The sequence below is a fragment of the Chionomys nivalis genome, chromosome 2 (assembly GCF_950005125.1).
Source record: "Chionomys nivalis chromosome 2, mChiNiv1.1, whole genome shotgun sequence".
Lineage (NCBI taxonomy): Eukaryota > Metazoa > Chordata > Mammalia > Rodentia > Cricetidae > Chionomys > Chionomys nivalis.
The window spans coordinates 122,416,308-122,443,254 of NC_080087.1; the positions used below are offsets into that span (position 1 = coordinate 122,416,308).

The 26,947-nt window shown below is 52.5% G+C and overlaps 1 protein-coding gene across 9 annotated transcripts in view; it reads left to right on the forward strand.

Moving 5' to 3' along the window:
• The window catches only part of Tns1 (tensin 1), a 222,497-nt gene that overhangs the window by 181,877 nt on the left and 13,673 nt on the right, over nt 1–26,947 (forward strand). For 6 of the 9 annotated variants that reach the window (XM_057762193.1, XM_057762201.1, XM_057762199.1 and 3 more), the window contains 7 exons: nt 3,637–3,723; nt 8,406–8,602; nt 9,290–9,365; nt 13,067–13,159; nt 14,448–14,486; nt 22,135–22,333; nt 23,862–24,922. In XM_057762193.1, coding sequence (XP_057618176.1) covers nt 3,637–3,723; nt 8,406–8,602; nt 9,290–9,365; nt 13,067–13,159; nt 14,448–14,486; nt 22,135–22,333; nt 23,862–24,922 — 1,752 coding nt within the window. The remainder of the gene's footprint in view (nt 1–3,636; nt 3,724–8,405; nt 8,603–9,289; nt 9,366–13,066; nt 13,160–14,447; nt 14,487–22,134; nt 22,334–23,861; nt 24,923–26,947) is intronic. The other 3 variants (XM_057762194.1, XM_057762195.1, XM_057762196.1) reach the window with 3 other exon arrangements.

Below are 26,947 nucleotides of genomic sequence, written 5' to 3' on the forward strand. Positions count from 1 at the left end.
TTAAGAAGCTCAGATCTCAGGGAGAGGCTCCCTTGACCTTGTGCCTTCCCTCGTTTACTCTCCAGATTTTCATTTTCCTCCTTGGCTGGTCTCCGTGCCCCAGTACTGTGTCCTAATTCATTCCGTTTGGACACCCCCACCCCCCTTCTTATTTCAGTGTTAAGCTCCAAAAATGTAGTGGCATGTAGTTTTTTTTGACTACAGACCTATAGTACAAGCAAAATGAAGCTAGACATCTGCTGTCACCAATGTCATCTAATATTGGGTTGGACATTCTTGCCAGGTCAGTAAGATGAGAACAGGAAATAAGAGTCTGAGGATCTCCTGCTACTGATTCTGTGATTGGTTGTATCTATACCTGATGCTTCTTGAGGTGGAGATTTCAGTCCTTACTAGAAGATAGATGCACATCTTATCCCTAAGGAGTCGGGTTCAGGAGAGAGCTAGAATCTTAGGATGCAGTTATTTGTAATAAGAGCGATGGAAGTGATCCCACGAGGGAGAATTGGAGTCATTACTGTCTAGAGACGTTGGGAGGTAGCGGCTAGTGGCCTGCCGTGTACGGTTCAGTCATGGTTGGGTACAGCTTTGAAAGAGCGAGGTTCCTGTGTAGAGTGGGTTCTCAGGAGAGCGTACGGCTTGTTTGTAGAACGGCAGGTGGCTATGGAGCAGAAAAGGCAGCTGCCACCCTGTCGCAGGATGTTCTTAAATTTCAAACCAAGATGATTGGATGTGCTGAGTGACACAAGAAATCATTAGTGATTTAGTCTGGACAACAATGCACAGGCAGAGTGGTATTTCTGGAGGTACGTCTGGTGGGTCCCAGCAGGAAGGCAGAGAAGCAGGAGTAACTTTGACCTGGAAGATACTCGGTGCTCACCGGATAGCCCTGGTGATGGAGCGCTGGACTGGAGTACTGACCTCAGTCATGGAAGAGACTAGCTGATGCCATGGGTACTAAGGGGGCAGAACCAATGCACTTACAAGGACCAGTGGGGAGGGGGATGTTCAAGATGGTCTAAGGCAGTGGCTCTTAGCCTATGGGTCATGACCCCTTTGGGTGTGGAACAACCCTTTCACGGGGGTTGAATATCAGATGTCCTGCATATCAGGTATTGACAGTATGATTAATAACAGTAACAAAATTACAGTTATGAAGTAGCAATGAAGTAATTTTGTGGTTGGGGGGTCCTCACATGAGGGACTGTTTTAAAGGATCGCAGCATTAGGAAGGCTTTGTGAACAGAAGCGTGTAGCCCTTTTAACAGGGTGAGGGGGGAGGCGGCTGGCGTGTTAGGAGATGAGGACGCAGGGCTCTGCTGTGGCAATGGGGACACTCCAGGTATAGAGGTGTATGGTTTGAAAAGCTGTAGATTCTAGAATCTTCTCCCACAGGTGGAGGTTAATGCATGCTGTGAACTTGGAGGGAGTCTGTGGCATAGGCATGGAGAAGAATGAGAACTCAGGAAAATGACCACGGGGAGATAAAGGCGTAGCAGGATCTCACTGTGAGTGTTGAGGGTGGTGGCGGGAGCCCAGTGCAGTGCGCCATGCAGAGTTGAGATGGGAAAGGAGAGGAAGGAGAAAGGGTGGAATCATGGGTGGGGATGGGTGAGGGAGAAACCCGTCCGGCTGGCCAATGGGTAGACTAGAGATTTTCAAAGGCATATTTTCAGTTGAGTGCTGGTGACAGAAGCCAGACACTGAGTGACTGCGGAGGACGTGGGAGAGGAGTGAGGACAGCTTGCCAGCTACTCTTTGGAGTGGTTTATGATAAAAGGGGGCAGCATGGTTGTTGAGGTGGGGAACAAGGCATTGGAAACTGGAATGGTGAGCGCCATGGGCGTGATTTAAGGTAGAGATGAGAGGGACCGAAGATGGAAGGAGGAGAAGGAAGAGAGAGGAGAAAGTGATGGACAGAAAAGGAGCCTGGGAACCCGGTGACCATGCAGGATCATCTAAGAGTTCAGATACTTCTTCACAAAAGTGAGGAGGCTGGAGAAAAATGGAGCGAAATCCTGGCATTAAACTTCAGGGTTTGGATTCAGGAACAGCTTTGATAGTTCATTCTGCATACAGGATTGAAGTCAAGGCCCAGTAAGTTTATCATTCAACACGAGCATTAATCTGGGCTGTTTGGTAGTCCAGAATCTGGGAAAATGTCGACGACTAATAAAGCCTTTACCCTCATGGCAGAATTGGCCGCTAAACTTTTATAATATTTTAAGTGGAAGGTTAAGTGCTTTAGAAGTAAAGCAGAGATGTGCCAGGGGGAAGTGGAAGATGAATGGTGCTTGGCATGGTCAGGAAAGCCTTCCCTGGGCAGTGAGGGACTGCGTTATCGGGAGCAGTCTGTGTGCAAAGCGCCCGAGGCAGGAGCATGCCTGGCGTGGCTGGAGCACAGTGACCCACACGAGCTCTAAGAGGTAATGGGGACGGAGCCAGCTTGAATTTGGGCTGGCAGGTGATCCGAAGAACTTGGAGTTTTGGTGTGTGTGTGTTCTGAGAAGCCTTCGAAAGGATTTAGTCCAAATGGTGACATCACCTGGCTTCCCAGAGTATCTGTATGGCCAAGATGGGAGGAGGGAGGTCCTTTCGGAGGCCGATGCTGTGTATCGATTGGCATGGCAGTGCGGAGATGGGAGGAAAATGGCAGACTATTTAGAACATTCGGCCAGGAAGATGTCCAGATCAACTAGATGTGGAATGTAAGAGGAAAAGAAAAGAACAAAGACAGGTCCTTGTCGCCCACAACTGAATGGCAGAGGTGTTCCTGGATGGCATGAGAGCTTGGGAGGGGCTGACTTAGAGGGAGTTCAGTGTAAGATGCTCGGGAGGCTTCTGTGAGGATCAGGATTGTAACAGCCACTAACAGATTCTAACTAAGGGGAGAGGGATGAGTTTAACAAGGCTGGGAGCAATGAAGCACGTGCTGGCCAGATAGGCAGCCCACGGGAAGTACCAACCTCTGGCGCAGGCCCTGAGATATAAAGGTAGCTTGCTAATCAGCAAGGTGAGGACAGAGAAATACAGCAAGGCCTTCTACAGCGCCCTGGAAGTTTATCCCAAGACCTCTACTCATGGTACAGTGGCTTTGGGCAGCAACTAAAAGAACGAGGGGCTCCAGGGGAAGAGGATAATGTGATTGAATTACCACGGGGCTAAGGAATGCAAGGGGTGTGACCTTAGGTCTTAAATTGGTAAACCATCCTCGGTTCAGAAGGGAATGGGTGACCTAGAGAGAAAGGGAGGTTCTTGGATGGCCTAGGGTGACTTTCACAGTGACGTGCAGGCTAACAGGGACCGAGGTCTCTAGGTCCCAGGCTGCTACTGGACTTAGGAAGGAAAACCATCTGCCCTTCAGAGGAGCAAAGGCCCTGGACTACCCTGTCTTTCCGTCTCCGTCCCTTCCCACTCCCCTCCAATGTGTAGCCCTATCCTGGGGTCAGAACAATGACTAACCCTGATTTTTTTTTTCTTTGTTTTTGTTCTGTTTCATGTTGTTTAATGCCTTGCCCCCTCCCCCCGCATTCTCCATGTGTTCTGTGTTTCCCTGTCCCCCGTGGCATTGGTGGGGTGCTTTCTATGCCTGGTGCCTCCCCTTCCTGCCGGCTCCCCTGGGGTGTGGGTGGACAGCGTACAATGCCAGACTGCAGGGCCTGAGGCAGAGTGGCACCTTTCGACCCTCTCCTCTCCACCGGCTCCGATCCGCCTCCATCTCTGGTGGGTTCCTCTGATTCTCCTTCCTTGTCGCTGTGGACCCTTGCTTCAGCTTCCAGCTTCCCTCTGATCCTCTTTGCCCAGGAGATTCTGCCCAAACCTTCCTCACATTCCTTTCTCTCCTGCCTTCCTACTCTCCTATAAGGTGGCTCTGCTTTTCCTCCCTTCCTCATCCTCCTCCCTCTCCTGCTTTCCCTTCTCCTCCCTTAGCCCCACCCCCCCACCTTGCTTGGCTTTTAGTTGGCCTTGTCTGCTGGGCACAAGGTCGGAAGTAATTAGAGGAACTTTCAGAGTGCCCGGTGGAGATGTTGGTCTTCCCAGTGAGGTGCCCAGTCGCTTATTCTTAGCCACCCCAGGTGGGATGGTTTGAGCTTCAGGGCCAAGACTCAGAACGGTGTTTGTCCCTGGGACCACCACATGTCAGACAGGAAGAGGTGGCCCCGTCCCTGCCTCACTCCTCTCGTGCTAGGACCCGTGGCCTCATCTTGCCTGTGCCCATATGGTGCCTCCACTGTTCAGAACCCACATTCTCAGTCTGAAAAACCCGCCGTGTGTACGTGGCATGGTGCTACAACCTGCCACAGGTGTGCTAGTGCTCCATCATGCCCCTGTTAGTCTAGGACCCTGCCAGCAGTGTCCCAGCCTCTGTGACATGCGGGCTGCTAGGCTCTCATCCTTTGTCTGCTCACTCCTGCCTGGAGGAGTAACAGGGAGGAGACCATGCACCCAGCCTTCTCCAATGTCACAGCCCTAAGCAGCTCCAGGCAAAGGCATCTTCAAATCCTGAGGGCAGTGCCGTGTCTGTTGCCCTATGGACCATTCTGCTGCAGCCCCCTAATACTCGGAAGATGGCTCTGACAGGTTGTCCTTCCCTCTCTTTTCTCTCCCCTCTGCCTTTTTCTTGGCCCAGCAGTGGGGGAATGTAGTGTTAAACTGGGCCCAGGGTCCTGTTCGGGTTATGGGACAATGGACCTGTCCCGGGGGGAGCTGGCATGGCTTGCCCTGGAGCTGCTAGTGTGATCGCGTGTGGCTTTCTAGTGCCCTGGCCCAGCAGGTGGCTTCCATCCTGGATCCCCTTACTTCTGGAGCCCTGGGCATGAAGCTGGATACCCTGTCCTACCATCGGGAGCTGAGGAATCCAGTCTTTTGGAAACCGGAAGGCTGGAAAGAAGAGTTGGGTCTGTGGGGGTGGGAGCGACCAGTATCTGGGTCTGTGGGAGAGGTCTGTGTTGATGCCTGTAGTGACACTGTGTGACTTTGGTTATTTATCTGGGTGACTCTGAAGAGTGGCAGTATGTGTGTGTTTGTATGAATGTGTATACACACACACACAAACATTTATCAACCTCTATATACAGATATGTATACGCACATGCATGCTATTAGCTTTGGGACCCATAGAGCACTTTGGGCAAAGAACTGTTCCCCTAGGCACAGTGTTGTCCTGGGGGCAGTGAGGGTGGGGCTGACTCAACACCGTTCCTGTGTGTATGTGGCAGCTGTCAGGCTGTGGTGACCACCTGTTTTCATAAGGTGCTAGGGAAGATCAGGTGCCAGTCAGCCCCGGGTGAAATAGCCCTGAGGAGCCGACCCAGGACTGGCTACAGGGCATTATGTGTTGAAAGGCCACTTTCTTACCCTCAGAGTATGCCAGTTCTCAGTACGCAGAAGCCTGCTGGGGAGAACCTTCCAGAACCATTGATGGCTTCCTCTGGCCCTGTGGGGCTAAGACACACACTCTCTCGTTTTTCTGTGTCTATCTATCTGTCTCTTTCAGTGTGTGTGTGAGAGAGAGGGAGGGAGAGAGAGAGAACAAGAAAGAGAGAGAGGGAGGGAGGAAGGAGAGAACTTCTGCCTGTGTGCATGTAGCAAGCAAAGGCTTGGAGAGAAAGGCCAGGAGACTAAGGAATCCTTAGTGAAGTCTGCCCAGGGAGCAGGGTCCCTTTGGATGTTTATACAGTTTGGAGGATGTGAGAGCTCTCTCTCTCTCTCTCTCTCTCTCTCTCTCTCTCTCTCTCTCTCTCTCTCTCTCTCTCTCTCTCTCTCTCGCCCTGGCTGTCAGCTGGTGTCCAGAGTCACCACTTGGCTGAGGAACAATGAGGCTCTTCTCTCTACTGTGTCAGGCTCCCTCTCATAGAAAGAGCTCTCCAGGCACTCTGGGTTAGCTGTGGTCTTGCCAAGGGAACAACAGTGAGACACTGTCTTCTAAGACTGAGTGCCCTGACTGGCCGCTGGTGCCACGGACCACTCTCTGGGAATGGTCAGCCCTGTGGAAGTGCAATGTGGGGGTCTTCCCTCTTCTGTAAAGGGAAACTTTGACCCGCAGTCTCCTTGTTCTTTGGAGACCATTTAGTTCAACCGCAGCCCCTCCGCAGAGCGAGCTCCCATTGCCATCCTGGCAGTGACAGGGAAGGGAGCTGAAATGACTCAGTTACGCTTGCTTTCAAGTGCCCGTCTACCTTGGGCAGGTCTGTGTCTTCTGCTGGTGGCGCACCACACATGTAGAACAGCCTTGGTCCTCACTACTGTCCTATGGCCCCAGGCCGGGAGGATGCAGGAAAGGATGGTGTGAATGTTCTCTGTCCCTCCTAGAGGGTGACTTCAGTGGAAACAGACCTCCTTTCTAAAAACTAACACAGGACCCCCAAACAAAGAAGTGGCTACTCTTGAAAAAGAGGAGAGATTGCCAAAGACTGTGGTGGTGGAGTGTATGTCGGGGGGGCGGGGGTACCCCTGGAACCAAAGGCAGCTCTTAGGCATTTCCTTCCACCTTGGGGCTGAATTCAACTCCACACCCCAGAACTTCTGTGAAGTTGCTCCTTTGTCATAACGTTATTAGAAAAGCAGTGGCCTCTAATGCTCCTGCCAGGAATGGAGAAGCAGGGCTGGGGCTGGCCCACACGGCCCAGAGGCCTGAGTTTGGCAGGGCCTGGCAGGAGGAAAGAGAAGAGGGCCTGAGGCCAGAAGCTGCCTGAGTTCTGGGAGCCTAGAGTTGCTGGCAGAATCTGGGGTGGCTCCAGATGTCCAGAGCCGGCCGCCTCCTCTCTCTACTCCCTGTAGATTCTCCCAGCAGCCCCTGCTCAGGAATGACACACCCTCTTTTTTTTCTTTCTCTCTTCTGGAAAGCAGGGCATTCTGAGGTTAGGGGGTTGTTTGCTTGGAGCAGAGCAGTTTGGGACCAGCAGGATGCAGTCTGTTTTGGTCTCCATTGTGCAGGTAGGCAGGGCTGCCTGAGTCACAGCATGGAGTGGAGACTCTGGTACGCCCCGTCTACCTTCTGCATCTCACTTGTACTGCTGGCAGCTGGTCTTGCTAGCCCCTGTGAAGCCCCCAGAGCCTCTGCCACAGAGCGTGTGTATCTGCATTACAGTCACTGTGTGTGAGTGAGGCTGCTCTGCCCCAGTCAGCCCTTTTCTGTTCACATTAGTCAGGAAGGCTTCCTGGGCAGTGTAGGCCATGGCAACCTTTTGTGGCTGTGGAAAACTAAGGGTTGGGGACCACCTGGGCTGTGCAGATCCCACTATAGAGGATGAGAGTGGTTTCGGGCTACATAAGGGCAAGTCCCACCAGGCTGTCCTGGTTGTGTTCCCAAGGGCCAGCATTGCATGTGTGTGTTTATACATGTATGTATGCATGTACACACTGCCTCTTGTGACTAAGGAGGTGGACTCAGATGTGTGTTCATGTCCCAAGCTCATGTGACCTAAGCCCCTTAGTTAGTCCTTGGTGGTGATGAAGGCAGAGATGAGAATTTAAAATAATTAAGCCTAGGCTCCAACTCTCAGGGTTGGGCCTTGGCTCCTGGGACCTGGGAAGTCAATATTCTAGGGTTCTGGAAGCCAGCACAGTGAAATAATAGATTCCATACCCTGGCCCAGCTGTGGGGAGGAAAGATGGGGAGGAGGCAGGGTGAGGTTAACATGGGCAGCCTTTGTAGTGGGCTAGACAGGAAGTGGGGGCAGGAAGAAGGAGCCCCTTGCTCTCACTTTCCTGCCCTTTGCCAGGGTAGGGTATGGCCTCCGCCACAGCCCCCGCCATGGCCACAGCCCCCGCGGGTTGCCGAGAGGAAGGGGGCTGCGAGGGGCTGCTGTAGGGGAAGTTGGTTAGAGGTTTCAGGGGTGCACTGGATGAAAGTCAGGGAACCCCTGAGATCAAATCCACCACAGAAGCCAGTTGTGGCTGGAGACTCCAGAGTGTGACTTGGTCATTCTTTTGTTTCCCACTGGGAGCGCCATGTGTGAGATGATGCAATTTAGCCCTTTCCAAAAGTCCTTCCCAAAGGTTCCATGTTGCTTGTTGGTTGATGCAGTTGCCTTGGAGACCCTCCCCTCCCTCCTCTGGAAGCTCTGGCCTTTTGCCTCTGGGGGCTGGAAGGAGCCGACATCTGTTTCTTGTATCAATCCTTTGTGCTCTTGGTCCAAATCCTATACAGAGTAGAGACTCGTCTTGAAGGCAGAGCCCAGGCTAAGTGGCTTCTACCCTCACCCCTGCCTCGACACCAGGGGAAGTTTAGGGTCTGAACTGAGTTGAGGACAGGAAGGCGTGGTGAGGGCCTGAGGGGATGTGGTTCATTCCAGTTTAACCCCTGGGCTGAGGTGTTGCCTTTGTGTGAGGGAGGGTGTTTGGTGGGATCACATCATTATTTAGTCTGCTCATTGCTCTCCATGTCCTGCCTTTCCTCCCAGGGGTTCAGGCTCGGGAGAGGCAGCCCGCAGAGCCCCCAGCCCCACTGCGGAGGCGAGCAGCCAGTGATGGGCAGTATGAGAACCAGTCTCCAGAGGCTACATCCCCCCGTAGTCCTGGGGTCCGCTCCCCCGTCCAGTGCGTCTCCCCTGAGCTGGCTCTCACCATTGCCCTCAATCCTGGAGGGAGGCCCAAAGAGGTGAGTCCTGGAGCTGATGAGTCTTGGGGCCACAGCAGAAAGCAGAGTCCGTGGTTTATCTCTAGGAGCTTGAGGATCAGCTGCTATTGCTTCATCAGTAAATGTAGCGATTTCTCCCTCCCTGCATCCTCACCCAGCTACTTGCTTTAACACTGAAACCAAAGTTTCCTCCTCGATAAGCATCCTCGAGGTAGCATACATGACCCCAAGATTTACAGTCCAAAGTTGGTCAGATAGACTGGCAAGCATCTTTTTTAACTTTGGAGAAATGAGACTCTCCTTAGGAGGTTTAATTTCTGGGCCCAAATGATTCCATTGCTGACACATGTCAGCAGTCAGAGGCAGTGGCTCTTGAACTTCTATGTACAGAAGAACTGCCAGGGAGTTTGTTAAGTCCCGCCATTTCTGGATGCTCCTACAAGAGACTCTAGCACAGCACAGCCCTGCGTCCCTGTTCTGAAATACTTTAGTGTGGCCTTGCAAACAGCCACTCCCCATACTTAGCCACCAACAAGGAGTGGTTGAGGCAGTGAGGGGCCAGCATTTGGGCCTCCCTGGGTGAGGTGGAGAGTCAGGCTGGAGAGAGAATGTGTGGGCTGCCAAGCTGCTTGTCCTCATGCCCAGGATCACGTGAAAAGGAGCCTCTCCTCAGGACTTCCTTCTCTCTGCCCCTCTGTTCTCCTACAGCCCCATCTGCATAGCTACAAGGAGGCCTTTGAGGAGATGGAGAGGACCTCCCCGAGTGGCCCGCCATCCAGTGGGGGTAAGAGCACCTGCTAAACCTATCCCCCACCTTGTGTGATTGTCCCAGGGGCGGGGTGGGAGGGGAGAGAGTGAGCAGAGGTGGGAATGACTGGAATTGGTTGCTTTTCGCTCCACACCCCTCCCCTGCCTCTACTCTAAAGCTCTGTTTTCTCTACGTCTACTCTCAACCTGAGGATGAGACTAGCTCGGAGTTAGCATCCATGTTGTTTGACCGCAGATCCTGACTCTCGTCCTATGGAGCTTCCTGTCTTGATTGAGTCACTCTTTTCCCCCATGCAACACTAGTAAGAGATTCTTTCCCAATGTGACAATCATGACTTGTCCTTGCTCTTATTTCTGCTGCCTTGCTCATCTGTGTGCAGGCATCTTCATCTCAGGCACCCTGTGTCACTTCTGCTAAGAAAGAACTGGGGCAGGTCTGTTCATGCTGTCCTTGGCCTCCAGGAAGGGTTTTTAGTTTACAACCCCAGGGTACTCACCGGAGAAGCCGGTGGACAGACAGACAATAGAGCCGAATGAGCCCCAGGGTGGTCACTGTTCCTTTCTGTAGGGGAAGTGCCTTGAGAGGAATTGGGGGACGTTTTTTTGTAGGGGCAGTGATAGGGTCTTAGCAGGTGTTAAGGGACCCAGGTGAGAGGCTTGGGTGGCAGAAAAAGTAAAGATGGGAGAAGCTCAGTGCTTAGGGAGACAGGCTTGGCCTGAGATGCCCATTAGTCCCCGAGAGAAGGAAAGCTGGCAGGAAAAGGTGACTGAGCCTGGCTGTGCATCCCCTGGGGTGTGACTGTCCTTCATAGGGACAAAATGTGACCTCATGTGTGGCCGCTCTCCCAGGCATATGGGAGGTTGAAGCTGTGTGCGTGCATGCGTGTGCGTGCGCACACACATACACCTGTGATTAAAATTTTCTGTGTCAGGACACTAGTGAAATCCATTGTAATTTTTACTAAACCTGAAAAATTGCCATTTTAATAGGAAAGTCAATATCAATAACAATATTTTATTGAGATATTATATGATATTAAAAACATTGTAAGAGTACTAGGGAGATGGCTTAGTGGGTGCTTGCTATACAACCATGAAAGCCTAAGTTTTGATCCTTAGCACCTCCACACACAAAAAGGGGGCACCTGTAGTCTCAGCTCTAGGGTGCAGAGACAAGAGGATCCCCAGGAGCTGACTGGCTAGCCTCGCTGAATCCACAGCCCCAATCTGAAGAGACAAAGGAAGAACTAGATGTCGGCCTCTGGTCTCCACATGTGTACGCTACAGGCACATGCACACGCATGAATATACCACATATGTGCACTCAAGAGAGTTTATCCTCAAAGGGTACCAGTGAAATTAATGATATAAATATTTTTATATAACTCCAGTCTAAAATATGGAGTTAGCGATATTGGTATTTTAAAAATGAGCCAGGGTGGTGGTGCACGCCTTTAATACCAGCACTCGGGAGGCAGAGGCAGGAGGATTTCAGTGAGTTTGAAGACAGCCTGCTCTATAGAGCTAGTTCCAGGACCTCCAAGACTACATAGGGAAACTCTGTCTCGAAAAACAAAACAAAAATAAAACCTAAATAAATAAATAAATTAACAAATAGTAAATAAATACATAAATCGAGCCAAGTATGATGGGGCCCACTTGTAATTTTATCTCTCAGAGGGCTGAAGCATGGGACAGTAAGTTTGGGGCCAAGAACCCGTCTCAAAAAAAAAAACTCCAAACAAACAAAAAAGCAAAACAAAATACTAAATAAACTGAAATGTTACTGTGTGTCATTTTCGCACGTACCTTGAGTTCCAGTGTGTATGCTGTACACCTGGGGCAGCCCGGAACAGATTCGCCCACCGTAAATGCCCAGGGTGGATTTAGAGCAGCAGGCGTCCAAACCCAGGGCACTCTGCTCCAGAGTGGCTTTGGGACTTCTCGTGACTAGATGGCATCTCTGGGCCTTAACCTTTCACCTTTAAAGCTCCTTCCCTCACCGCTGTGTCCACCTGGGCTTCCCCTGCTGGGAATGGAAGCCATGTTAATTGTACCTCTGCTATTTCTCTCCTCTCTGGTGACCAGTCATGAGTGCCCTGGGGACATATATGAGTCTGGAGTTTCAAAAATGGCCTAGGGCCGGAGAGAGAGGTTGGAAGGCGGAGAAATGCAAGGAATGTTTCTCTCAGGAAGGAGAGGGCGCCTGTCTTCGGAGCCACCCACTCCTTGCCTCACTATAAGGGCCACATTGCTTGGGTCTGGGAAGCTGAGGATGGGATGGAGGGGAGAAGCCAAGCAAAGCTTCTACTATTTCTGATCTCCTGTCCAGCCCCTTAGCTGCACCTGCTGGGCAGCGGATGTTAGCCAAGGATGGGAATTTCTCCCACAAACCCTGGTCACAGAGCAGCTCATTCTCTCATGCATTTGGGTGACAAATGTTACTAAGTGACAGAGAGGTGCTTATGAGCAAAAGACACTGTTAGCAGCACGGGGCAGGGACATGCGGAGAGGGCAGGCAAAGGCCTTGCCCGACTCAGCCATGGAACTTTATGTCGTGCATGTCACACCTTTGTCCATTGGAATGACTAGGGACAGAGAAAGGGTGGAGGACGGGAGCAGGTCTCATCTGTACCTGTGATGTCCCGTGTGTGTGTGTGTGTGTGTGTGTGTGTGTGTGCAGGTGAGCACACACGGGTAAGCTGTACCTGCTGCTCACCCTGTAGGATGGTACTTTGTTGTTGCTGTTTGTTACTTAAAATATCAACCATGGAGCCAAGTTTGGATCCTGGGCACATGAAGGCTACAGCTCATTTGTCGAGAGCTGTGGAGAACACATGTGTCCTTAGGGGCTGTGCTTTCTTCTGGCTTCGGGATTCCTGACAGGAGCCCCAGTTCTCATTTCTTTACCTCTCAGAGATGCGCTAGGATTCACGGTAGCTGCCGCTGAGCTCTCTTGAGACTGGGCACGATACCACCCCTGTTGCTCCGCTCGAAGTCCTTGGCCGATGGGGAAAAAGCTGGCCCTTTCTGATCTTGTATGATATGTGACCCTTGTAACCCAGATGGGCCACTCAGGGGGAGCCTCATTTCACCCAGGAAGCTGTGCTCTTGAGAACAGAGTGCTGAGTTTTCCTCCCAGAGTACCAAGACTCCAGTACCAAGTCTCACTCTTTCTTGCAGATTTTCAAGGGACCATGTGACCTGGGGCTTCTGAGTCTCAGGGATGGTGAGGTCCCTACCTGTGATGCTCAGCCCCACTTTTCAAGAAGTTCTTCTTGAGACTATTTTTGTTTGTCTTACATTTGTGTGCCTGCCTTGCAAGGAGTGTGTGTGTGTGTGTGTGTGTGTGTGTGTGTGTGAACAGAGGATGCTGGGGAAGGAGAAAGTGGGGGAGATAATCATCTATGGAAGGCAAAGACAACTGAAGAGTGGGCTGTGGTTAATAAGCCTTCATAAGGTAAAGGGACGGACGGTTGCTGTAGAGAGGAACCCTAGCCATCTCTCAAGGATGGGAGAGGGTCAGGACAGGGGTGTCAGTCCCAGACTGTTGTAGCCCTCTCAAGGCGAAATGTGAAGCAGCACAAGGGGAGGGCAGGGGAGGTCAGGGGAGCCAGCTCAGCATGGACAGGGAGGGGGCTGCCAGACCTCACCAGTCCATACCCTCACCATGGTGTATCCTCACCTCCCATGTCTCTCCATCTTCTTCCTACACAGTGCGCTCTCCTCCAGGTCTGGCCAAGACGCCCCTGTCTGCTCTGGGCCTGAAGCCCCACAATCCAGCTGACATCCTCCTACACCCCACAGGTGGTGAGTGATCGGAAGGGAGGGAGGGAAATGGCGTGGGAGGCCCGGAGAACCCAGGAGTCCGAGCAGGTGTTCTGACTAGAGCTCTCACAGAGCAGAGGCTTTGGGGGACCTTCCTGGAAATGAGGAGGCCGTGCCTGTGTGTCACACTGGAGTAATGCAGAGGGGCCACTCTGCGGGCCTTGGGGTGTTCTTCCTGCCTGCCTCTGCTTTCTGGGCCTTAAGGTTTTGAGACCCGCTTCCAGTTCTGCTGGAAGCTCGCTGTGTTAGTTCCGTGTGCGTACACACAGGTGTGCAGTAGAGAGCCATGCCTGCTGTTTGGTGACAGCCCCCCTCACCCCCACTCAGCCCAGTGGCTCCAATGTTGAGCATCCTGGTGACATCAGAGGCCAGAGCTTAGGTATTTGGGCTACTACCCCCCCCCCAACACACACAAAGCTTTGCCTAAGAAATGGGTCACTCCCAGAAGCCACGCCGTCTGCCCCCTCTCCCTGTCATTTCACTATCAGCCCTGGGTCTCTTCTGCCCCCCAAAAGCAGACTCTGCTCCTTCTTATGTTCACATGCCCAATGTTGGCGACCTTTGACCCTGTTGTTAAGAATAGGAGCTGGGCTCTGGGAACTTTCTGGGCTGCCCCCAACCACACCAAGGTCCCCTATACTGGTTATGGGATGGACGGCCATGTTCAGGAGAAGGTCTTAGTCTGATGTGGATGGTTACCAGACCCATCCCCTATGTCCTGCCCATTCCCCAGTGTCCTCTGTAGGGGAGATAGCCAGGGGTCCTCTGGGACTTTTAATGGCGATTAGGAGTGTGCTGAGCTAGTTTGAGGCTGAGCTGCGGCTCTCGGGGGTCAACTTTTCCTTTCTCCCTTAGTCACCAGAAGACTGATCCAGCCAGGTAAGAGGGTGTAGCACGCATTTGTGAACAGTGCAGACACCGAGACACAGCCTCCACTTAGGACGTACGAGCATGTGCAGATACACTCAGCCATCACAGAGACAAAGGGCCAGAGGCCTCCTCTCGCTAGCCAGCATGCTGCTATCTGATGCTTGGTCCATGCAAACCTGGCTGCAGAGGCTGAGAGGGGCCTGGCTCCTGAGCAGCCCTGGACTCCGGGGTCCTGTGTGGAGGCCCCCTTTCTTCACCAAATTCTTTCTCTAGATATAATCCTGATAACCTCTCTTTCTTTCTCTCTCTCTCTCTTTCTCCTCTGGGATCTTCCTCTCATCTTTATCATCTGCCCTCCCTTCCTGCCTCTCCTCCTCTTGTCTCTCTTCTCCTCCCTCAGAGGAAGGTGAGGGGGAGGAGGTGACTAAGCCTCCAGAAGGTAAGTGCACTTTGCTGTGTGTGGCTCCCACTCTCTAGGTCTGGGGATGGCTCTTCACAAGGAGCTTTACAAGGCTGGCTGGGGCTAGATCTCTTTCCTCACATGCTCTCAAGTGGCTAGGCACCATAGCCTTCCTGTCCCCACCTTCTGACAATGAGATGCCACTCTGGGCACTGCCTGAATGCCGCCTGGGCACCAGTTCAGGCACAGCTAGTATCCAGGTGCCAGCATGGTGCCACCTTGTTGACAAAAATACCCCCTGTGCCACTTCCTCTCCCAGGGGCACATGCACCACCTGGCTGGTATGCAGTGTACACAGAGGCAGACAGGGAGGGGCAGAAAGAGCAGGACTCTCACCTATGCAGGTCCTTCTAGAAGCTGCTGTGTACACTGAAGATGTGTAGCCGGGCTTCCTCTTGCTGGGTGTTGGTGACACTCACCTAGCAACAGTGCCTTCAATAGAACCAGTATCGACTGTCGGTGTGAGCTGGCTACTTTTGTATCTCTGTGACAGCGACCTGACGACCTGACGGGGTGACCCAACAGACAGCACTTGGAGGAGTGGCTTATTTGGGTTCATGGTTGAGGAGATTTCAGTCTTCTATGACAGGAATGGCACGGTGGGGCAGTTTATTGGTGGCAGTGGGAGTGTGTGATGAAGGCTGTTCATATCGTTGAAGACCAGGAAGCAGAGAAAGAGGCGGGAATCGGGGTAGGCATTCCTTCAAAAGGCCACTCTTTGATGGCTTACTTCCACACATCCTAAAGGTTCCCCAGCCTCTCGAAGTATTGCCATCAGCTGGGGACTGAGTCTGTGGGGGACTCCATCCTTAAAGGGGCAGTAGCACTGGTTTAGAGGCGCAGCCCCAGAGCCGTGACTTGTTTCCTGTCAGCACAATGCCAGGAAGTGTATTTTTCTGAAACCCAGGCTCTTGTGGCAATTGTTGGTTGTGGGCTCTCTCCCACAAAAGCGCCTCAGGACACCCATGCTCAGTTCTGAGAAGCACTTGCTTTCCTTTTCAAAAGATAATTTTGTTTATAAAAATTTATTACATTTATTTGTGTGTGTCACGCACATGTATGTGCATACTGTATACATGGGTTCACAAAAATGCCACGGTATATGTGTGGAGGTCGGGGAATCAATTTTCTCCTTCTACCATGTCTGATTGAGGGATCGAACTTAGGGATTTAGGTTGTCAGGCTTGGCAGTAAGCACCTTTATCTACTGATCCATCGCACTGAGAAATCCTTTCAAGAAGTTCACAATTGATCTCAGCTTTGAGGCCAGCCTAGCCCTGGGTATGAAGGAAGGCTGGCGTTGTTCCTGGACAAGAAGAGAGGCTGTAATCTGGCAGAAGAAGCTTGGCTCAGGAGGTCAGAAGTTCATTCAGCAAAGACTTGTGGTGGCCATGTACTAAAAGGGAAGCTGGCTGAGTGGCTCCCATGTGTCTCTGGGCATGGGTGTTCTCATCTCCACAGGGGATATGAGGCAGGTGAACCCCAAGGTCCCCCCCAGCCGTGCTATGTTAGATGTTTCCACCTTGGGCCCATGGTTCTGTGTGGCTGTTTCTACAGGGGCTTAGTTTGGTTTTCTTATGCCCGCTTTCCTCTGCAGCAAGTTCTCTAGAGTGCTGAGCCATCTCTCCAGTCCCTTTTGCTGGTTTCTAACCAACCTATGTGGAGGCTGCAGATCTGGGAAGTTGGGGGTCAAGGCTGCTCTCTGCCAACCTCATGTAAGGGACGAGCTTTCTCCAGATTGCTTCCCACAACCTCAGTGCCTGTCAGCAGAGAAAGGCTCAGGTCCCTCGTGTGGGTGGCCAACTCAGTACATGAGTGGGCTGTCAGACTCCAGGGAGAAAGTCACCGGCTCAGCATCCAGGCTCTGGGAGCTGTGTTCTGCTTCTGGGTGACGATCCAGAAAAGTGACCATTGACAGAGCTGAAGTGAGGCCTAAGTGTGCTTCACCAATGACTCTCAGCTTACAAGGCCTTGAGTCTCCTACCCTTCATCCGTCCTTGTGTCAGAGCAGAGGAATTCTGAAGGGAAGGTTTCTTGAGATCCACCCAGCCACGCCTGTGCTTTCAGGGATGTGTTACTGAGGTCTGTGTTATGGTGGGGGTGAGGGACCCACCCAAGATCACAACCAAGATCACAGCCAAGAGGCAGCCCGGCCAGACTACATTTCTGGGCCTCCTGTTTCCTAGTCAAAGGGCCCTGTCTAAGCCCACCCCTGTTTCCAGGCTCGGTGGCTGGGCTTCCAGCTTGGGAGTGGGCGGTGAGGGCATAAAGGCCACGGTGCCAGTTCAACATTTCTTAACTCAGGCGCCATCTCCTGGGTCAGTCCAGGCCACATTCTTTGTTGACCCTCAGAAGCCGTGCTTGATGTTCTTGCTGATACTTTGATGGGAAATTCAGAAAAAGAGGCTTGTGAGGAAAAACGATCAGTGGTAGGATTCTTCAGCTGGGGAAGGAAGAATCTGAGGGATGTTTGCTCTGTTCAAGCCGCTGGGCTAACTACATTCATGGTGTTCTTTTCTTCATTGATGCATCGAGTCAGTCATTCTGTGGGCCTGTTGTGCAGCAGGCAACGGGCCAGGCTCTGGGAAGATAATAACTGTATGAGATATATCTAAAGCTCATGAACATTTTCATGAATAGGAATAAGAGCTATGTATAAAGCATTTGCGGGGGACACAGCTTTGAGAGACCATCGGCTAGAGAAGAACATGGGGAGTGGACATGCATGTGAGGTGATATTAACCTGGTGAAACCTGGGTAGAAGATAGAGAAGAGGAAAACAGCATACATAGGTGCTGGGCTTGGATGTCATAGCTTGTGTGTGTGTGTGTTTATGTGTAAATATGTGTATATATATATGTGTGTGTGTGTATATGTGTGTGTGTTATGTGTGTGTATGTGTCTATGTGTTTGTATATATATGTGTGTGTGTGAGTGTGTGTATGTGTTTGTGTATATATGTGTGTGTGTTATGTGTGTGTATGTGTCTATGTGTTTGTGTATATATATATGTGTGTGTGTGTGTGTGTTATGTGTGTGTATGTGTCTATGTGTTTGTGTATATATATGTGTGTGTGTGTTATTTGTGTGTTGTGTCTATGTGTTTGTGTATATGTATATATATGTGTGTGTATGTGTCTATGTGTTTGTGTATATATATGTGTGTGTGTTATGTGTGTGTATGTGTCTATGTGTTTGTGTATATATATGTGTGCGTGTTATGTGTGTGTATGTGTCTATGTGTTTGTGTATATATATATGTGTGTGTGTTATGTGTGTATGTGTCTATGTGTTTGTGTATATATATGTGTGTGTGTTATGTGTGTATGTGTCTATGTGTTTGTGTATATATATGTGTGTGTTATGTGTGTGTGTGTCTGAAGGTCAGAGTTTCATGTGGGGTGGCTTCCTCTATTGCTTTTTACCCTATTTTGGGGGACAAGGTCTCTTGCTGAACCTGGAGCTTGTCATTTCAGCTAAGCCTGCAGGCCAATGAGCTTCAGGGATCCTCCCTCCTGTCCCCATCCCCTCTCCCCCAGAGCTGCTGGGGTTACAGACACATGCCACTGCTCCCAGATTTTGTGTGGGTACTGGAATCCAAACTCAGGTTCTCACCCTTGAGCAACAAGCACATCACCCACTAAGCTGTATCCCCAGAACCCCCTTCCTGAAACTTAAAAACCGAGAAGATGGGTGCACAGAGCCAGTGTGTGTGTGTTTGTGCATGAGGTCTGGAGTCACAGGCAAGAGCCAGGCCATGTGGGGGCCACTGTCACATTATTTTCCACTATTCCTAGAAGCTGAGAGGAAGGTGCTGTGGACTCCATCTTATCAACAAGGGAGGGGTTAGATGACCAAGCAGACTCATAGGGACCAGAGGCATTTGAGAACCTGTGTCATTTCGGCGTGTGGGGGCTGGCCCTTTTGGTAGGTACACCTGAGCATCTAACAGAGTCCTTCTCTGGGAGGGAAGGAGAGAGAGAGCTGCCACAATAGATTTCCATGCCGGGTTCTGTTTGTCCCAGTGGTTCCATGAGGACAGATTTGTTACAAAGGAAGACATTGGACCCTGGGGACTCAGGTGCCTCTGAGATTCTTGGTGATGGTGTTGGGGAGGGGGTGGCATCAGAACAGGTGACCTGGTACAGAGTTGTCCAGCACCTGCTTTGCATGAGGCTCTGCGTTAGGGCCTGAAGGTCTAAGGATGGGTAAGGTACCTGGGGAGGGCAGAGATCTTACCATGAGCCAGAAGGTCTAGGCAGAGATATGGAGGGGGGTCTTGGGGACTTGGAGGAGGCTACATGTGGCCCACTCCCAATGCTAGCTCTAGATCTGGTGCTCAAAGAGCTTCCTTGCTTTTTTCTTCTCCACCACCCAAGTCTTTGGTATTTCATTTATGTATGCATTTATTGTGGGCTGGATTGAATCCAGGGCCTTGCACAGGTTAGGCAAGTGCTAGACCATAGAAGCCTTCTCCACACCCCCATGTCTTTATCTTATTAGGGTGGGCAATGTTGGCCCCTTGTCTTCAGCCAGAGGGTTTTTTTCCAGTAAGGTAATGTATTTGAGAATGTGGGTGAAGAGCTGGTAGTCCCCACTGAGGAATTAGTCACTCCTGTGTTCCCTCGCTCTCAGCTGCCTGCAGCCACTTGGAAATGGTTTGGGCTCCTGGAATGTTATCCACGCAGCACCCGCCACCCCTGCTGGGCTCCACTTCTCCCGCCCTCCCCAGCTGGGTGGCCTGTGGGTCAGCTGCTCCCTAGGGGACTAGAAGAGAAGGAGGAGGAGTTGTGACCCTGCACCCCCACCCCAGGAAGGGAGTGTGCAAGGGCGGAGGGAGGTTGAGGTCAAAGACCAATGTGGACCCAGCCAGAATTGCCAGGAACTGAAAGGACGCGTCCTTTCTCACATGCCTCCATCCTCGGCGGGTGAGTTGTTTTGATTCTAGGTTGGCAGGGAAGTGGAGTGGGCACTCAGCTGGGACAGAGTCGCTGCCTAGGATGATTGGGTGCGGCTCTGTTCGGGTTGTGGGCTTTCTCTTGGCTTTCTGTTGGCAGAGTATGGACTTTTTGAAAAAGAGAATTTAGCATAGAGTGTGGTGCTTACCTAATGTGTAGGTTGAGACCTTGGCAGAGGCGCATGGTTCATTCTAGTGGGGCAACTGGGCGATTGATTGTGGGCTCCTTAGCAGGAGTGGGAGCTGTTCCTACCCACCTAGAAAGAGCTAGTACAGCTGGGAATAGAGGATGGGCTATAACCCCATCTTCTCCCTCCCTCCCTCCCTCCCTCCCTCCCTCCCTCCCTCCCTCCCTCCCTCCCTCCCTCCCTCCCTCCCTCCCCTGTCAGTAAAGACTCACCCACTCCAGCCAAAAGCCAAAGTCAAAGCCATCTGGAATCATAGGGCAAGTGGCCTAGGGGGTAAGTAGGTAAAATGTAGCCACTGGGAATGCAGATAAGGGTGGAGTGGGGGAGGGTAGGCACATGAGTCAGAGTGCCACCGGCGTAGGCTTCAGCCTGCTTTCCAGGCAGTGAAGATGGCGGAGTGCATGTGTTGAGTCTGACCGCTTACACAAGGTGATGTCTGGATGGAGCTGGATGGAGGGCCGTGTGGCTCTGAATCTGAGAGACACACAGAGTCCTCTGTGCAAGGTGCTGTGGCTGGTGCCAGGAAACCTTGTCAGGCAAGTGAAGCCTGTGGGTAGGATAGCAGGGCTGTCTGGGTGAGAGCGGACTGCCGTGTGGCATGGAGAAACAAGAGGAACTGTGCTGAGCACCTTGGAGGACTTGGAGAATGCTCAGAGGCAGTGGCAGGGATGGAATCCCAACTTTGGATGGTTACCTTTGAGTAACAGCAGACTGGAAGACTGTCTACCTGGGTATTTATACTACCTGTGCCCCATGCTGGCTGGGTACTTATTTTCTCCAGATCTTAAATGACTCTTGACTGGTTTTGTCACTGTGGGTGACCCTGTGAACCTGGCATTCCTCTGGCTCCCATGTTGGTGTCCCCATGAGACTATGGGTTCCCTTAGGCCAGCCAGAACCTATATTGTGAGGTTGGAGACTTGGTACTGTCTATGGCTATTGGCTGGCATTGTGTCCTGAGCCGAGGGGACAGGTTAGACTCAGTACTCTGTGGCTGCTGGCAATCTACCTACTACCTATTTTCCTAAAGAAAACTCTGTCTCAGACAGCTATGCCTGTTGGGTTAGCTGTTGTTTGTGGCCGCGGTCACCATGACGGCTGGGCTGAGTGATTGCGACAGAGACCGTCCTCCCATCCCACCTAAGCCGTTTACGGAGAGGCTGACCAGGCCTGTGTCATAGGGCATCATGTCATCTCCACCTCCACAGAGCCGGGCCTGGGGAGGCCAGAGTCCACACCTATGTCAGGTTGACCCGGGAATCCTGTGAAGTGAATGTGGCCTGAATAGCTGGAGGGAGCTTTTGCTGGTTCTCTCCACCAGCTGAGGCCCAGCCCGGGGGCGGCATGCCCAGGTGACTGCTCTTACAGACCAGGGGCTGGGTGTGGATGTCGAGGGGCCTCCCATGGTGTCTGGTTTCTGGACATCCCAGGTAACTCCCCCCTTCCCAAGCCAGGTTTCCCTCCAGTTGAGGAAGCAAGCTTTCGGTTTCGTTACCTCACCTTTCCTTTTAAGGCTTTCCCTGGCGAACCTGCGGAGGGGCTCTCTTCCTACTCAGGCCGCCATAGTCCTGGCCCCAAGGGCTGCAGGGCCTGGCTGTCCCTGGTGGGTTTCATTTCCCAGACTGGCTTTGGTGAATTCTCTGGTTGTGGCAGCTAGGGACCTGTGCTCAGATCTTGTCCCTCTGGGGCAACAAAGACGATGACAGGCTCCTAGGTGTTGGCAATGGCGTTAGAAACCCAGAGCCCTGATCCCTTCTAGTTAGCATAAGGTTAGCCTCTGAGGTCATGGGGCCTGGGTCATTTTACTCTTCAGGCTTCAGTTTTCTCATCTGTCAAATAGCCTGTCTGTATCCAACGTTACTCTGAACACTAGGTCGGGGATACTGTGTATGACGCCTCTCTGTACAGGGCCTGGTGTGCTGGTTGTACGGTAGAGGCCACAGAGTGTCTGGCTCCACCCAGGCACAGGGTTCTCTGCATCAGTCTGGAAGGAATGCCGAGTGTGTTGTGCAGGAGTGGGTGGGGTTCTTGCCAGTAAGGGGCTGGTGAGTCTGCAGTGGCTGGCACTGGGTGATGCTTGACGAGCGAGCTGGGTACTATCCCGAGATGTGGGCCAAGTCAGGTGTTAGCTTTGGAACTGTTCTAGGAGCCTGGGCACCTGCGGACCTGGGTAGGGCTGGGCAGAAATGAGGCTACAAAGGGAATGCCAGCCATGGACAGGCGTTTAAGTCTTTAGGGGAAGATGCTGGTGGCCTAAGATGCAGAGGTGGAGCTTAGAGAAGCCAGTGCCCCTTAAAGCTTCCTCAGGTTGGGAAGTATGGGCAAACAGGAACCTCAGTAAAGCACCCCTGGATCTTGGGTGGGGGAGTTCACGCTGCCTCTTTCCCAGGCTGGACTCTGGAGGTGCTGTAGTCCCTGGCAGGGTGGGTGGATTCCTACCACACCTACCTGTGTTCATTCTTTGTCCCTTTATTTCTTCCAGAGCCCCGGAGCTATGTGGAGTCTGTGGCAAGGACAGCGGTGTCGGGACCTCGAACTCAGGATGTCGAGCCCAAGAGCTTCAGTGCCCCAGCTGCCCACGCCTATGGACATGAGACACCCCTGAGGAACGGGACCCCGGCTGGCTCCTTCGTCTCCCCAAGCCCCCTTTCAACAAGCAGTCCCATCCTCAGTGCTGACAGGTAAGCTAGGCATGGGGAGTGCAGGAAGAGAATCTAGACCCGAGGCCCAGGCAGCGGAGGATCTGTGTAGACTACAGATGGGCAAAATCCCATCCAGACTGCTACCAGGCCTAGGGAGAGGGGACTTCTGGGCATCCAACTTTAGGGAGTCGAGGTGGTGAGCAAGGCTCTCGGGCTGTGCTCCATTCTCCCTGAGAGAAAGGAACCAGTGAACAGTCCTTTCTGTTATTGGTAACCCAGAGTGCAGAAAGCTCCACGCATGCAGCAGGCCGCTCTCCTCGAAGCTTTGGGTTGTTAGCTGCTTTGTGTGGCAGCCCCAAAAGCCAAGCTTTACTGTTCCCACTTCTCAGAAGAGACAACTGAGGCTCAAAGGGGCAGTAGCTGAGCTGTAGCAGAAACGGACTTCAACCTATGGGTGTAAGTGTCAGAGGTCACGTCTTTCTCTGTTCCATCGACCTGAGTGATGGGTATAGACAAGAGCCACCTGTGCCCTGCACTGGACCAGAAATGAGTGCTTAGAGCACAAAGCGGGGGCGGCTACTTCAAGCCGGGGAGGTGAAGAGGATGTTGAAGGATGATGGTCTAGCAGGAACCCAGAAGGATTACGGGATGCCTTGGGGTGAAGATGTAGAGGGACAGAGAACTGCGGTGTGTGGTGTAGGCCCAGGGCTACTCGGGCATGCAGCCCATGAGGGAGGGAGGGGCATCACCTGAGTGAGTCAGACAGGGAGGGAACTCTTTTGTACCTGGGCCCTGTGCTCTGTAAGGCCCCCTTTTTTCCCCTGGCTCTCCTAAGCATCAGCTGCTTACCACCTCACTCTATTATAGGATGCTTACCCTGGTCCCTGGCAACCTTGTTCTTTTCCATCACGTCACCCGTGGGCAGAGCTTTAGGTCTAGCCTGTGCCTACGTCACAGCAACCTCATGACCAGGCAGAGGCAGCTTGTGCCATTAGTGAGCAGATGGGGTGTGTGTGTGTGTGCTGAAGATAGACCTCCAAATGAGCTGAGATCTCCTAATTTGTGGTACCCACTGTGATTCTGTTTCTTGGCTTTTTGGAGTCACCTAGGAGCTAAAGCACTCTGGGAGGGTGATAAACCACCTAGGGAAACCGAGTCAAGTTGAGCCCTAGTAGGAAGGCTAGACTGCCTCTCTAAGTTTCTGTGGTGCTAAGGCCTACACCAGGACAGTTGCCTTCGGTTTCCATGGTGATTGCTTTGCTATGACTCATGATGGGTCAGGAGTCAGCATAACACAGTAAAGAAAGTGTGGGTTTTGGAGTCGGATGCAGCTGAGTTGAAACCTGGCCTTTTAGACCTTTGTGGTTCTGAGCTTACTGTTTAAATTCTCTGGTCCTTGGTTTCTTTTTCCCATGGATCCATTATGTAATATATAACAGCCCGACTTCCTCTACCCTGAGTGGAGCTCTTATTGCTCTTAGTGGTTGAAGGATGCTGGCCACTCAGCAAAAGTCCACTCTTTATTAAATACCATCCATTGACCTTTCTACCTGCTCTCTCTCTCTAGCACTTCCATGGGCAGTTTCCCATCAGCGGGGAGCAGTGACCAGGGTCCACGGACACCCATCCAGCCCATGCTGGATTCCAGCATCCGCTCAGGCAGCCTGGGGCAGCCAAGTCCGGCAGCACTCAGTTACCGAAGCTCATCACCGGCGCCGGCTGGTGGCAGCAGCTACAGCAGCCCTGACTACTCCCTTCAACCATTCAGCTCTTCTCCAGAGAGCCAAGCCCAGCCGCAGTTCAGTGCGGCCACCGTCCACATGGTGCCTGGAAGCCCTCAGGCACGACACAGGACAGTGGGTACCAACACTCCACCTAGTCCTGGCTTTGGCCGGCGGGCTATCAATCCCACCATGGCTGCCCCTGGTAGTCCCAGTTTGAGCCACCGGCAGGTGATGGGCCCTGGTTTCCATGGTAATGTGGTTTCTGGCCACCCGAGCAGTGCAGCAACCACTCCTGGAAGCCCCAGCTTGGGCCGGCACCAGGTGGGAAGCCACCAGGTTCCAGGCCTCCACAGCAGTGTGGCCGCCGCTCCAGGAAGCCCAAGCCTGGGCCGACACCCCGGGGCCCACCAAGGGAATCTGGCCTCCAGTCTCCATGGCAATGCGGTCATCAGCCCTGGGAGTCCCAGCTTGGGCCGGCACCTGGGTGGATCTGGATCTGTGGTTTCTGGAAGCCCCAGCTTGGACCGGCATGCGGCTTATGGTGGTTACTCTACTCCCGAGGACCGACGACCAACGCTGTCCCGGCAAAGCAGTGCCTCTGGCTACCAGGCTCCTTCCACACCTTCCTTCCCCGTCTCCCCTGCCTACTACCCTGGCCTGAGCAGCCCTGCCACCTCGCCCTCACCAGACTCAGCAGCCTTCCGGCAGGGGAGCCCCACACCAGCCTTGCCAGAGAAGCGGAGGATGTCTGTGGGAGACCGGGCAGGCAGCCTCCCCAACTACGCCACCATCAATGGGAAAGTGTCCTCCTCACCCATTGCCAATGGGATGTCCAGTCCCAGTGGGAGCAGCACAGTCTCCTTCTCCCACACGCTTCCAGACTTTTCCAAGTACTCTATGCCAGGTGTGTCTCTGTCTCTTCTCTTACATTCCTACCTGCCCAAGAGTTAGGACATCTGTCCTCTTGGGTGGGTCACTGACTTCTAGACCTGTAGAAGGAGCTGTATCTTTAAAGCATGGCTGGGATGGAGCTGTTGTGATGAAGGGGTACAAGATGAGGAGGATGGAGTAATGGGCACGAAGGGTCTGCTGCTGTTTGAATGGCCATCACTATTGTAGCCTCCTGTTGGGCACCTGCTTTGGGGTAGCCTGAGCTAAGTACTTATTTAACCCTCCAGCCCCAGGGAAGTAGGTATTACCTTTGCTTTATATAGGAACACTCTATGGCCCACAGAGTTTTTATTCTTTGTCTGGCATTATATTGTCAATCAGTGACAGAGCGGACTTCCAATCCGGGCCCATGCTACCCCCAGATGAGTGCTTTCGGGGCAGGGGAGATGGCACAGTGGGCAAAGCACTCACTGTACAAACAGGAGGCCCTGAGTCTGGATCCTGAGAACCCGTGTAACATCGAACGCAGTAGTGTGTGCTTATAATCCTGGTACTTCTGTGGTGGGATGGGAGATGGAGAGTCCCCAAAAGCTTGCAGGCCAGCTAGCCTGGCATATGCAGCAATGAACAAGAGGCCCTGCCTCAAACAAGGTAGAAGGCAAGGTCTGACACCCAGGGTTGTCCTCTGACCTCCACATGCAGGTTGTGGCACGCACACACACACACGTATGCACATATGTATGCACACACTCATGCACACACACGCATGCATGATAGGAATGTCTTCAGCATGCATTGACTATTTGAGGGATGAGGGATACTGTGACTTAACTGAACTTTGACACTCGGCTGTCCGGGACCTCTGTGACAGTTGTCAGCCCCATACATCAGTTAACCATGGGCCAGGTGGGTGGGCGGAACCGGGTAAAGGTGAGATGCTTTAGCAGAGCCTAGTTTGCACTGACTTGCTTCCTGCAGGATGAGTTCTTCCCCCAAGTCTGGTCTCACTCTCTAAACATAAAGTTCAAGGCTTTGGGTGATTCACATATTTGCGACCAGACCTCGTCCCTGTGTGAAGGGGCCCTGAGGCGCTACTTGCGTCCAAGGCAGATACAGAAAATTATAAACAGCCTGGGATGGCCCCGAGGCACCCTACTCTCCGAGTCCTGTGTCCGTCCCAGGTCCTTCCAGGCTGGAACACTTAAAGTGACCCTGCACTACCCTGCTTCCTGCCACCTACTGGGGACATCTGGTTCCCAGCCCCAATCCTTGAAGGATGCGAAGTTTCTAGTAGTTAGGAGGACACTTCCTGTTTCCCACCATCTTGCCTACTTAAAATAGCCTCTGGAGTCAACACAGGAAGGCACACAGGACTCCAGCCGCTTCTCACAGCTCCTTAGATCACCCATGGCCTGGCTTCAGAGAAGGGCCAGGCGCCTGCAGCAGAGGCATTTCTAGCTGCCTCGCCTGGGAACGGAGATGAGTCCCCTCAGGCCACTGGGGACAGAACCCAGGTGCCCCTGAGAACCAAGGCCCCTGGCTGCTGCTGCAGGGTCCTTCTCTCCTAACTTGGTGGCATCTTCAACATGGTGCCCCCTGCTTCAGTCTCTCACTAAGGACTGGGGAACTGTGAAAGTGGATTCCACCCTTTTCCTTCTTCCTGTCCCAGGCGGAAGGGTGAAAGATTGCTAGTAGAAGGCAAGGCTAAGTTCTGACACTCCACTGTGTGGTGGGTGACTAAAATTCGAAACAATCTGGTAGTTATTTCGTAAGCAAGGCTGAAGACCTTAGAGGCTCAGAGCATAAAGATATAATAAGGAGCCAGGCACGGCAACACTTACCTATAGTCCTGGTACTGGGAGGAGGAAGATCGTGGCAAGTTCCAGGGGAAGGCCACCATTGGACTCAATCTTGTCCAGTCCCCTCTACAATGTAGTGTTTTCAGAGAGAGGCTACAGAGCGACTGATTCGGATATCATCTGACTATGTGTGACACCCTGTTCGTGGCCACTAGAGTACTGGCATTCCCTGGTGGAGA